Below are 13005 nucleotides of genomic sequence, written 5' to 3'. Positions count from 1 at the left end.
CCAAGAGTACAGAGAGCAGTCAACTGGTGGACTTTCACAGAAATACTTTCATAAGAAACTGACTACCAATCATCTTACTAAGCTGTCTCATAATTATGACTTACTATCTCATAATTACCAGACCAAGATCTGGGTTTTATTTTGCTGCTGTTTGAGACAGTTGGAGATATCAGTCTCCCTGAATAATGTGGATGAGTTAACATTAGGGGGGTTTGTGTTTGTTTTGTTTTTGAAAAGTCTTCACCTGTTAACCAATATAAACTTTTACATTTATATTTGTTACATCTTGGAAAATTTAGTGTGCCAAATTAGCTGTTAACATTTCCTTATTGCTATGCATCATTGGAAGCACTGACAATTAACACTGAATTACTTTGATATAAAGTGTTCTAATTCCTGCCCCATTAGACTACATTATCTGGTAATTATGAGATAGTTTTCTCATAATTGAGTAATCAGGATCTTTATTACTATATGTTTATTCATAATTATGAAATCCTGTAATTATAAGATAGTAAGTCATAATTATGGAATTATGGGATGATGCACATCTGTAGGAAAGTGATTAATTCTTGATAAATTTCAATGCTATTTTCAGTGTAGTTTATATCCATCCCTTAAGTAACATGAAGTTACATATTTCTCTAAACATACTCTGAAGGCACCACTAATATTGTCTTATATATATATTGTCTTATAGTACACAAATCAACACAAGTCAACACAAATCACTATGCAGCATCAGCCTTTTATTTTGATATGTCTAAAATGTTATATCGGGTACAAGTATAAATTTATCTCATTTACTGTAACATCTGAACAATTCAACAATTCAAAGCTCTGGACAAGTCAAAAATACAAAGACCCATAAAATGCACTGAATTACAGTAAGAACATATTTTTTGCATTGTCTGAAAAAAAAAACAACACAAAAACTAATTGATTACTTGATAGAATATCAAAAGTCACTGCCGTGTTCACCAGTATCAGGAAAGCAGTTTTCCCTGACATTGTGAAATGAAGGATATTTAAAAAATGATTGATCAGTCTGAAGTCTGAGTCATGTACTTTTTCTGTATGATTACAAAGAAACCAAACCCTTTGACCTAACAGGAAATGAATAGGACAAGAAAATGACTTGTTGATGATACAGTAACAATAATCTCCCATCAGCTCAACTTTGTGGAAAAAGAGAAAGTCATCTGAGCTGTGGGTCGAGAAGTCTGTGAACCATGGCAGTCAGCACATCAGAGAATCAAGTATTGGTATGTGAACCAGCATTGTTTTCAAACAGGCCTGTGTGATAAAAGTAATGCAAAAGACAAACAATAGGCTGCCGTAAACCTGTAATGTAATATGCAGCTAAATGCAGCAAATGCAGACGTTCCACCTATTTTCTGATTTCCATAAATGTATTAATATCTTAACACTTTTGTGAAACAGAGAGCAGAATCACTTGTCAAAATTGTGATTTTCATGTAAAAGATCTCAGTGTCACTTCATATATTCCCTCAAAACTGAAATTATTTGTTTATTTTGTTAAAGATCCAACTCAGGAATGACAGAATGATGCATCTTTTGCAAACATAATTAAGACTGAAAAGGCTTTTAATCAACCAATTTTCGCAGTAAACAATTTCTATTAAATAATAATTTGATCGAAGTGTGTGAAAGTACTGCGTGCAAAAGTACTACTAAATGACAGATCAATTCATGTGCAGTTTGGAAATCAAAATTCATACACAGGTGCTCATGCAAACTATTACAAATGAGGTGAAAGGGTCTACCCTTGCCTCAAGCACTAAAAAAAAAAAAAAGAATTTAACATTGTAAAAAATACACATATAAAAATTGCGATTAAATACACAGTGTGTACAGCAGTCAAAGACATCCAAAGAGACTAATTTCAGCAAGTTTCACTGCAAATGTGCAAACGTACAGTATCACCATGCAGACAGAGAGAAAACAGCCTTTGGCAGGTCAGCTGTTTATTTCTCGCTGACGTGTTTGGTTGTAAAGGGAATGTTGTTTCTAATGTAACCTGACAAAATTTTGCCACATTAGAATAACTTTAAAAAGTGCAAATGCAGCCAATTTCCCTAAAAATTTTTCAAAATAAAACAGGAAATAGGGACAGTATAAAAAATAAATGTTCTTGTGGAATCAGTGAGACGGACAAAAATCCCTATCTTGTAACCTTCGCCTTTGATTATCAGTATCCGATCTTAGCTGTAAGAGACCAATGTCAAACATTACGTAACCCTTCTTCACAGTGAGCTCTACAACTGAGGACAGTCAGACCAAATATCTTTAACTGCAGATGATTTTAATTCAAGGTTATTATATCATACGTGAGACTATACTCATGCCCTTTTTTGTAACAACCTGTGAGTGTCTAAAATGCTCAGACTGCCTCTAAATTCCTGTGTGTCTAAATGTACAGGTATGATTTAGGCCACAACAGCATCAGTCCCTGTCCAAATACTTAGAGCGCTCACTGTATTTTGGACACAGATAAATCCTGATTTGTGTCTTGGCAGCTGTTAGTGTACAAACAAACTTTCTTAAAAGATGACCAAAGAGATAAACTGTCAAAGCAGCATGGCGTATTTCCATGTGTATACACTAATTTAAAAAGAAACACAATTAAGACAGACATTACAAAAGAAATAATTGGCAAATTATATAAAGTGGTCATTTGTGGAATTCCAGCCAGTAAACCACCTGGATCCTGAGTTCCTTTGTTGTGAATTTAAGTAAATCTTACATTTCTACTCCAGTGAATTACAGCTAGGCCTGCAGCTAATGACTATTTTCATTATAAATTAATGTGTAGATTATTTTCTTGAATAATCAATTGGTAATTCTGTCTATAAAACCTTGCCATCAAAATTTTACAGAGCCCAGAGTGATGTCTTCAAATTGCCTGTTTTGTCCCACCAGTTGTCCAAATCTTAAAGATATTTCTTTCACTATCTTATGTGATAAAGTTAAGGAGCAAATCCTCACACTTGAGAAGCCCAAACCAGAGAATGGTTGGCATTTTTGCTTGAAGAATGACTGCAACAATTAATCAAAATAGTAGCAGGTTATTTTTCTGTCATCAACTACTTGATTTATTGTTGCAGCTCTAATTACAGTAACTCTGGGTGCTGTCGTTAGCTGCAAAGTTTCCCAAGAACATAAAGATTTGGGTAAACTGCAAGATCAAACAGCTCTTGAATTTCATCAAACGATCAATGATAATCTTTGTCCTTTTCCCCAGCAGTAGATAAAACAAATGAAGTTAAGACACAACGCACATATCAGGATTTTTGGGGCCTTGGGTCTCGCTGTCGTTGACCTGGCAGTTGTTGGTTGGACTTTTCTCTTTATTTTCGGAATCATAAGGCAGCTCCAAAGTGTCGCCGTCACCTGGAAAGATCCTGTCCTGCTCTGGAGTCTCAGCAGATGCGTCCTCATAGGCACTTAAGTTGTCTGAGTCGTTCCTGTCTGGTGAAGGATCTCGCTCATCATCGCCACTGTTTTCATAAGGCCTCCGGAGAACCCCATCTTCAGAAACAGGGTTGTCCAGTGCAAGAGAGGGTATGTGGGCCATGGGTTTACTGACCATCCTCCGAAGCTTCGTCAGGCCACTTCCATCATCCTCGGTCCCTTCACCCTGACCCACCTCCTCAGACACTCGACCACTGCTTTCACTGCTGCAGGGTTCACACAGGGACGAGTCTTTGTCTTCTCTGTGTCCTTGTCTTGTTGCCTCGTCTTCACTTCCATGTGTGTTCACAGGAGCAGATTTATTCTTTTCCTACAAACAGACATTTTTTGTCCATTAGTAAATCAAGAGCCCTTTCAGATAAAATAAAAACATATTTACATTTGAAAATTAATATGATGCATTTAATTCCAATTGTAATGACTCCGAATATGTCTACATATTGCAGTTACAATAATTTGTTTCTAATTTTTCATTTGCCTGAAATTGACCAGTTGAATCTGAGCAACATGAATGCAGTTCTTTCCATCTTGAATACTTGTAAAATCTGAACGAGAAATAACACAACTTGAAGCTACCCTCTGGAAATTTAAAAGAGGTAAATAATTTCCCATTATTCCTCTGGCATATGAAAGCTAACATCTCATTTCACTGTATATATTATTTGTTTAGGCTCAAATTCAACACTGTATGAACTAGGACTAAACAAAAAACAAACAAAAAAATAATAATCATATTGCAATTATTTAGGCATCGCAATTGTGATACGAGTCACGACTTCAGTCGAAAGTCGTGAAAACTTTTTAAAATGATGATTAGATTTTTGTTGGGTCACAACGCTTATGGTGCTAACAATAGACAACAATGTTGTGACACATTTTACCTTTATCAAAAAAATTTGCAGCTCCAGAGATGCGGTTTTTGCACTTGGCCATATTGCAGCTTTGATTATATTTCAATTAACTGTGCATCCCTAATATGAACTAGAATGGCAATACACCATGACTAACTACAATAGGTGTAACATTTCAAGATGTCCACCGCAGTTAATAATATAGTTACTAATTTGCAGAAGTGGGTAGAGAAAGATTAAGGCCAGTTTAGATACCCAGGAAAAAAACAAAACCAAACATGCACCATACCCATGATTCACATTCAGTAACGAGTGATCACGCTCCTGCCAAGCTGTTAAGTGACAGGCTCCATAAGCCCTTATATCTTTATACACAGATTTAAAAACCTTTTGCCTCTGTAATAAGTCTGTCAATTAATATTCTAAATTCGACTGTGTGTTTAAAAAAAGCATCACTACCATGGCTGTTTGCCTTCCCAAGTCTTGCATGAGCCTGGGCGATGCACTGAATGCACTGTATGACGGACAAGAGTCACACATCACTTTCAGTGATCAAAGATAATAAGGGTCAGGCTAAAACGAGCAAATAATTCAACAACACCTGTGTGGTAATTATGGCAGAGAGTTCACAACCCAACTCGGCTGCAGAGAGAGTGAGTTGCACTGTGAGCGATCTATAAAGCCCCATTTAGAAATACTTCGAATTTTGGTCAGTACACAGCAAAATTGTGGATTTTCAAGATACAGTTGTATGCAAGGTATGTAAACTACAGTCAGCATACCACTCCAGTGCTAGCACCCTGAGGGCACATCCATAAAATATGCATCCAAATATGCAAAGAGACAGGTAGTTGCGTCTCTTGTTGTACTGGTTTCCCCTCTTATGAATTAAATGTGCAAAAACAGAAATCTGAATTGTTTGAACCTGAGTGTTTTTTTAGAAGGAATAATTCTATGTCATTTTTTGCCATTTTTGACGGCATTACTCTGTAATGTTATGTAATATTCTTATTTCATTTGTCACATTACCTGTTTTAATCTCTCCACCTCTTGCGTCAGAGAGCAGACCATGCTCTCCAGCTTTCTCTTGGCCTCCCTCTCTCTTTCCAACTCCTACAAATGCAGAGACATTGTCACATCATGATAGGACCAGCAGCTTGTTGGTTTCAAACTTACTTCTTACAATTAGGCTAAAAAGAAATCTAAATGATTATATGTGGCTAATTTGTATAAAAAGAATAGGTGTTTCATTTTTGGTAAGGCCTTGACATACCAAACTAGCCTGTCCAGCTTCCCTCTGGGCCTCAGCCAGCAGCTCCTCTACACCCTCCAGCGTGTCCTGCAGGACATCCACCTGGAACAACAGAGCCTCTCGCTCGACCTCCAGCCCACGCAGCTCCTGCACCACCTCGTCATAGCTGGCCTGCAGCTCCAGCTATGCCACAAACACAGTTTCAAATCAGTGTGGGCAATTTTAGAAGAACACATGACAGTCAGTGGGAGGGCAAGTGTTTAGTGAGCTCTCAGAGGTGGGAGGCCTCATGTGGAAGCATAACAATCCCTCGATATGTAAAGAAATATTCATCTATACCTGGCAGAACTGTGAACAAATGGTTTAAATAATAATAACCACCATTATACTTATAATAGTAATAACAACAGTAAGAAATAGTCACCATTTCTGGAAGTCCCATGAAGAGATCCTGGTCAGATTGCTGAAAGGAGAAATATGTAAAAAGGAAGTTCAATAATAAATGAAACAAATTTCTTTTTGATCAAATTAAGTTCACAGTATGTAACTTCTGCTGCTAGGGGTTTCTCAATCTAAATAATAACACACATTGGGTGATGTTATGAAACAGTGTGGGATCATGGGAGTTGTTGTCTTCGCCACCATTGCCATAAACTTCTCCCGGTTTGGATTCCTTCAGTGTCAGTCATTCAGGAGGTTTTTACCTCAACAGAGGTCTCGTCCTCTCCAAAACAAACAGACCCAGTGATTATAACCGTTAAAAGCACTGAATAAAGCGGAAGTGAGAGTGCTGATAACATTTGTTTTGATTGTTTCTCTGATAACTTATGAACCACCAACAGCTGAATTATCCGCAGAACCATCCTCCTCTCCATAACAAATGACCCAGGGGATTAAAACCAGCAGAAACAACGAATAAAGAAGTTTCAATTTAAAAATCAGTGATTCACCAGTGCTTTTTGACAGACATAGGTCGTGTTGAAGTTGCTAGAAACTGAGACTTCTAACCTTTGTTTCTTTGATAACTTATGAACCAGACGTTCAGGAGGTTGTTACCAGCGGCTGAATTATCTGCAGAGGTCGCTCCCTCTCCATAACAAATGGACCCGGTGATTATAACCTTTAAAAGCACTGAATAAAGCAGAAGTGAGATTGCTGCCAACATTTGTTTCATTTGTTTCTCTGATAACTTATTAACCACCAACAGCTGAATTATCTGCAGTAGAAACAATGAATAAAGCAGTTGCACTTAAAAAAATAAAAATAAAAATCTGTGATTCACTGTTGCTCTTTGGCAGACAGAGGATGTCTCGGAGTGGATGGGAGCTGAGCTGCCTAACATTTGTCTGGCTTTTTGCTCTGATAATTTAAGATCCAGACTTCTGTTTAATAAAATTCTTCATCCGGTTAAAATATGTAGTTTAAATACGACCTAGGTGTAAAAAGTATATTTTTAAAAATGTGGCTTAAACCACAATGCCAGGACATGCACATAAGGGATACAGTGCATCCGGAAAGTATTCACAACACTTCACTTTTTCCACATTTTGTTATGTTACAGCCTTATTCCAAAATGGATTAAATTCATTTTTTACCTCAACATTCTACACACAATACCCCATAATGACGGAGTGAAAAAAGTTTGTTTGAATTTTTTGCAAATATATTAAAAATAAAAAACAAACGAAAATCACATGTACATAAGTATTCACAGCCTTTGCCATGACAGTCAAAATTGAGGTGTATCTTGTTTCCACTGATCATCCTTCAGATGTTTCTGCAACTTGATTGGAGTCCACCTGTGGTAGATTCAGTTGATTAGACATGATTTGGAAAGGCACACACCTGTCTACATAAGGTCCCATAGTTGACAGTGCATGTAAGAGCACAAACAAAGCCATGAAGTCCAAGGAATTGTCTGTAGACCTCCGAGACAGGATTGTATCGAGGCACAGCTCTGGGGAAGGGTACAGAAAAATTTCTGTAGCATTGAAGGTCCCAATGAGCACAGTGGCCTTCATCATCCGTAAATGGAAGAAGTTTGGAGCCACCAAGACTCTTCCCAGAGCTGGCCGCCTGGCCAATCTGAGCGGTCGGGGCAGAAGGGCCTTTGTCAGGGAGGTGACCAAGAACCCGATGGTCACTCTGACAGTGCTCCAGCGTTGCTCTGTGGAGAGAGGAGAACCTTCCAGAGGGACAACCATTTCTGCAGCACTCCACCAATCAGGCCTGTATGGTAGAGGGGCCACATGGAAGCCACTCCTCAGTAAAAGGCACATGACAGCCCACCAAGAGTTTGCCAAAAGGCACCTGAAGGCCTCTCAGACCATGAGAAACAAAATTCTCTGGTTTGATGAAACAAAGATTGAACTCTTTGGCCTGATTGCCAAGCGTCATGTCTGGAGGAAACCAGGCACCGCTCATCACCTGGTCAATACCATCCCTACAGTGAAGCATGGTGGTGGCAGCATCATGCTGTGGGGATGGTTTTCAGCAGCAGGAACTGGGAGACTAGTCAGGGTGGAGAGAAAGATGAATGCAGCAATGCACAGAGACATCCTTGATGATAACCTGCTCCAGAGCGCTCTGGACCTCAGACTGGGTGAAGGTTCATCTTCCAACAGGACAACGACCCTAAGCACACAGCCAAGATAACAAAGGACTGGCTTCAGGACAACTCTGTGAATGTCCTAGAGTGGCCCAGCCAGAGCCCAGACTTGAACCTGATTGAACATCTCTGGAGAGATCTGAAAATGGCCGTGCACCGACGCTCCCCATCCAACCTGATGGAGCTTGAGAGGTTCTGCAGAGAAGAATGGGAGAAACTGGCCAAACATAGATGTGCCGAACTTGTAGCATCATACTCAAAAAGACTTGAGGCTGTAATAGCTGCCAAAGGTGCTTCAACAAAGTATTGAGCTAAGGCTGTGAATACTTGTGTAAATGTTATATTTTTGTTTCTTATTTTTAATAAATTTGCAAAAGTTTCAAGCAAACTTTTTTCACCTTGTCATTATGGGGTATTGTGTGTAGAATCTTGAGGTTAAAAAAATGAATTTAATCCATTTTGGAATAAGGTTGTAACATAACAAAATGTGGAAAAAGTGAAGCACTGAATACTTTCTGGATGCACTGTATGATGTCTTGACAGGCCACCACATGAAACAGGCTTTACCATAGTTAAAATCATGTATTACTCTAGGTTTAAGAATTGCTAGAAACATTCCAGATAATGTAAGTACACAACTCAAAAACATATATAACCTAGGTCTGGTCATTTTAAGACATTTTAATATGTAAAAGTTACATATTATAATGAAGACAAACATGTTCTGAGCAGCTGTAGAGAAGCCTTCACTGTCCATCCTCTCATACACACAAAATGACAATAACAAAAACATGTATAAAACAGTGCTTGAAAATTATGCCGTTCACATTTACCATATACTGGTAGTCAATTCGCAATTTTATAATTATAAGCTTTCATGAAAGAAGAATATGTGGAAGGATTGTAGTATTGGATTGTGTAAGAGCCATTAAAAGCAATGTTAAAACATATGTTGTGATATATTATTATATTATAAAATATTTTGAAATTATGTTTCCTTTACTAAATTAAATGAATGATGGCTGAATAACATTGAAGTGCTTAATTTTCATTTTATTTAAGCAGTTGATCCTCTGGTGTCTCTGACGGGTCACAGGTTATGGTACACTTGTGACCTGTGTAAATGCTACTGAGGCACCATGTTTGATAATAGCTCTTAAAACACAGTATGTGATGCAGTATGTGGACAGTGTCTGGAGTGGCAGATGATGTTGAGGTGTTTCGGCTCCTGAAGCCTGAAGTCCGGCTCCTACCTGACTGTCGCTCCTCTTCTTCAAGGTGCCTGCTCGGCTGTCGCTCCGTGTCAGACGCCTGGATGAACTCTCAGTCTGATGACAGAGAAACAGAAACACAGCTCAAGTAGAGCCAAGGATCGCACACAGACAAAACAAAAACACAAGTAGTTAGCTTGAGATTGGGGAAGTGGTCTGAAGCTCCGGGCCCGTTCACGACAACCGACTGTTTATCTGAGCCGTTGCTCGTCTTAAACCGTAAACAACACGGCTTTACGTCCCACTGACGACATTTTTCTAACGCAAGTAGCTTAAAAACAATAAAATTGGAGGGTAACACAGTCGTGACGTTAGCTTTAGCTTTACACAAACCCTCTCACGAACGACGCCGTGATTTCCCTCGGCTCACCTCTTTTATAATGCTGCGGAGAGACTCGTCTTCGCTCAGTCCCCGAGAAAACGTCCGCTTCTTTGGAGAACCACTGCTGTCCAGCGTGACTGAATGCATTTTTTTTATTTTATGGTTTATATTAAGCCTTTGTTTATGTAAGAGACACCTCCGAGCTCTCTGGGTGAAGCGGTGTTTGGTTTGTTTCCTACGCAGCAGCACTGTCAACGCCCAGGCCGTGACCTACGGAAAGCCGCAGGGGCCAGACTGTCTTCAACACCGCTGTCACCCCGCCCACACTCTGAGAAAGTCAAAGGTCGCATTGGAGTCATGTTTAGGGCTGTAGGGAGTTAGAAAATAAATTAGTTTTTGTTTGCTTTAAAGTTTAGATAAGCAGCATGGCGCATGTCAAGCTCTACGAGCTGAAATGAATCAATGACAACAAGACCAGGTATTTTCAGGTGAGTCTGGTGGTTTATGAGCATGTGGCTGAAGGTAACTGAGTAGGTACATTTACTCATATACAGTTTAAGGTAGTACCAGCCCACTTTAAAGAGTATTTACATTTTATGCTACTTTATAATTGCATTTTTGTGGCAAATATTCTGCTTTTCACTTACCTAAATTTATCTGGCAGCTTTAGTTACTGGTTAATTTGTAGGTTCAATCAACTAATGAACTGTGATGCAATATTACCCATAGATTTAAGCTATCCAGCAGTATATATAGTCATAAAAATGATCCAAGTTACCCAGCCTTAAATTGGTGTACACATTGAAACATTAAAAACTATAGTCCAATAATATATTGTATTATTATGAATTGGGGAAATTCTGCAGTCAACTGCGGTCTCAGTTGGCAATTTACACCTAGCTAAAACTAATGCAGTCCAATACAACAGTCCTGCAGTAAACAGACTTTAATAAAAGTTTTAATGTTCAGTTTTTGTTGAAACGGTTTAAGAAAGAAAAGGGGGTGTTAGTTCATCTTTATGATCATTTTGGGGGATGCAGTTTGTGGTGATGTTGAATTGTATTGCGTTATATGGAAGAGTGTTTCTGTTTTTTTGTCCAACTCATTCATATCAAATGGTGTAGGCTAAATGATACCTTTCTGTGTAATGTAATGCTGTTCGACATCACCACAATTTACATCATACTGTTGAAACAACACCACTTTAACACAGTCTCAATAAAAACTGAACACTATAAACTTTAGCAATGAGGATTTATTACAGGACTGATGTATTACTGCATTACATTGTATTAGTTCTGGCGAGGTTTTCCTAATAAACTGACATCTCAGTGTATATTGATGCTAATACATTTGTACTTTAACTTAAGTAAAACTTTGAATGTAGGCCCTACACTTGTAACAGTATTTCTATTTTTACCTTAAGTAAAAGATCCTAGTTTGATGGTTTGTGAGTACTTTGTGGAAAGGTCAAGTTTAGGGAAAGAGAGTACAATAAAAAAACACTTACTACACTAAATTAGAAAGCACACTTACATTAAAAGTCTTATTCTCCCACATAAAAACACTTTCAATAATAGATTTGGTCCACAATTTACATTATCTTTGCCACATCCCTTTTATTTCAATGATGTAACGATGAGTTAAGTTGATCATGACTGTGTAGTCAGATCAGATAACGCTGAACACCACATCTGCAATGTACAGTATACATTTGTCTCTACAGAGATAACACTGTGGTGAATATTTAACCCCACAGAATCTACCACGGAGTCAGACTGAGATGGCAGAGACATGGTGCAGTTGTGTCTCACAGATACCCCAGAAATATTTAGACTCCACAGTTGCTGTCCAGATAAAGTGAACTCCCAAGCAGTGCATGCATTCATACAGATCCTCAGAAAGAACATGAGATGAATAAGAGTGTACGTCCATGCTGAGAGAAATGACATGGCAACATGCCAACAATAATGGTCATTATGATTCAGTGTGCTGCAGTTTAATTTAGGGTTCATATATCACTAAGCAAACTGGAACTTAAACTGGAACTAAGTTGCCAATTTATGATTTCTACTGCTAAAGAAAGAAGGAAAGGAAGAGTATTTGAGCACTAGAGCAGCAGTGTACAGTGTATAGTGTCCTACAGATTAATATCTGGCAAACTCCACTCAAATACATTGACAGGGAAAAGAGAGAAGGATTCATTTGAGGTGCGACAAATACATGATCCTCAATAACTTAGTGCAATTTAGTATTTTATCCCGCCAGTATTTAGACAGATAAGGTTTGATACAGATAAGTGCATTATCTATGTTGAACCATTGACTATAAAGGGCCCTTAAATATGCAGCTAACATAAAATCTAATAACTTAAACGTCATCTGCAGCTGCAACTATGTTTTCCTCCAGCAGATGACACCAGTGGGTCACTGATGCCACAGTGACTGCAGACGACTCACTGCTCTACCAGGGGCAACTGTAAAACTCCTGTTGTGCCAGAAATATCACAACTTTGATTAAACATGTATACAGTCACGAAAACAATATCTATTCATGGTTTGTAGCTGGGCAACCTTTGATCAGATCCTGACAACGTTGCGTATACTATGTGTTTATAGATTAAATATGACTCAAATAGGGCATAAAATTTCACAACCCATAATAATGGATGGAAAAGCAATATAGAAGTGCATGACACTGGCATCATTAAGTAAATAAGTAGGCCTATAACTCATTTTTAAGCAGGTCTGTATGTGTGCAGATCTGCTGTTGCATGATTGCAAAACCTACTGCTCTTATCACTTTAATTTATTTTTTTCACCATGCTGCCTGAAGGGTTTAGCATTTTAAAACCCTAATGATACAACCATGAGTTTGTAGATCGGGCATTTACTTTCCTGTTTCATATGGAGACTTTAACGCTCAATTTAAAGAGCCCTGCTTGGGAAAACCATGTGCAACAGCTAAATAATCAGCATCTGACCATCTGGTGCTTGAAGATCCATCTTCGGTGATCCCCTTTTTTTCCTTTCTTTTCTTTTTTTTTTTTCTTTTTTTTTTTTTTTTTTGCTTAAATGCATCATAAATATTTAGATGCGTGTGATTTGTGGGTGAATATTAAGAGTTAGGGAGGGATCCATGCGGTTTTGTTTTTTTTTTTTGTTTGTTTTTTTTTTCCAGTTTACACCATTAAAATCATTTTGTAA

General features: G+C 38.2%; 1 protein-coding gene across 1 annotated transcript; it reads right to left on the bottom strand.

Annotated features, from left to right (window-relative positions):
- Window positions 1-728: 728 nt before the first annotated feature.
- Window positions 729-10077, bottom strand: LOC139630281 (tropomyosin Per a 7.0102). The gene is made up of 6 exons (XM_071493555.1): window positions 9848-10077; window positions 9460-9534; window positions 6023-6061; window positions 5620-5781; window positions 5376-5459; window positions 729-3805 (listed from the first exon to the last, which is right to left on the bottom strand). The coding sequence occupies exons 1-6, from the start codon at window positions 9944-9946 to the stop codon at window positions 3287-3289; spliced, it is 978 nt and encodes a 325-aa protein (XP_071349656.1). The 5' UTR covers window positions 9947-10077; the 3' UTR covers window positions 729-3286.
- Between the last annotated feature and the right edge of the window lie 2928 nt (window positions 10078-13005).

The sequence above is a fragment of the Trachinotus anak genome, unplaced genomic scaffold, assembly GCF_046630095.1.
Source record: "Trachinotus anak isolate AG129_WGS33_773 ecotype Australia unplaced genomic scaffold, CSIRO_AGI_Tana_v1 ptg000013l, whole genome shotgun sequence".
Lineage (NCBI taxonomy): Eukaryota > Metazoa > Chordata > Actinopteri > Carangiformes > Carangidae > Trachinotus > Trachinotus anak.
Note: the sequence above shows the minus strand (reverse complement) of the source record. Positions and strands in the feature narration are given on the sequence as shown.

Coding starts and splice junctions, on each gene's coding strand:
- LOC139630281 (XM_071493555.1), bottom strand. CDS start 9,946: ATGCATTCAGTCACGCTGGACAGCAGTGGTTCTCCAAAGAAGCGGACG. Junction 6,062..9,459: donor AGAAGAGGAGCGACAGTCAG/GTAGGAGCCGGA, acceptor TTCTCCTTTCAG/CAATCTGACCAGGATCTCTT. Junction 5,782..6,022: donor TCATGGGACTTCCAGAAATG/GTGACTATTTCT, acceptor TTTGTGGCATAG/CTGGAGCTGCAGGCCAGCTA.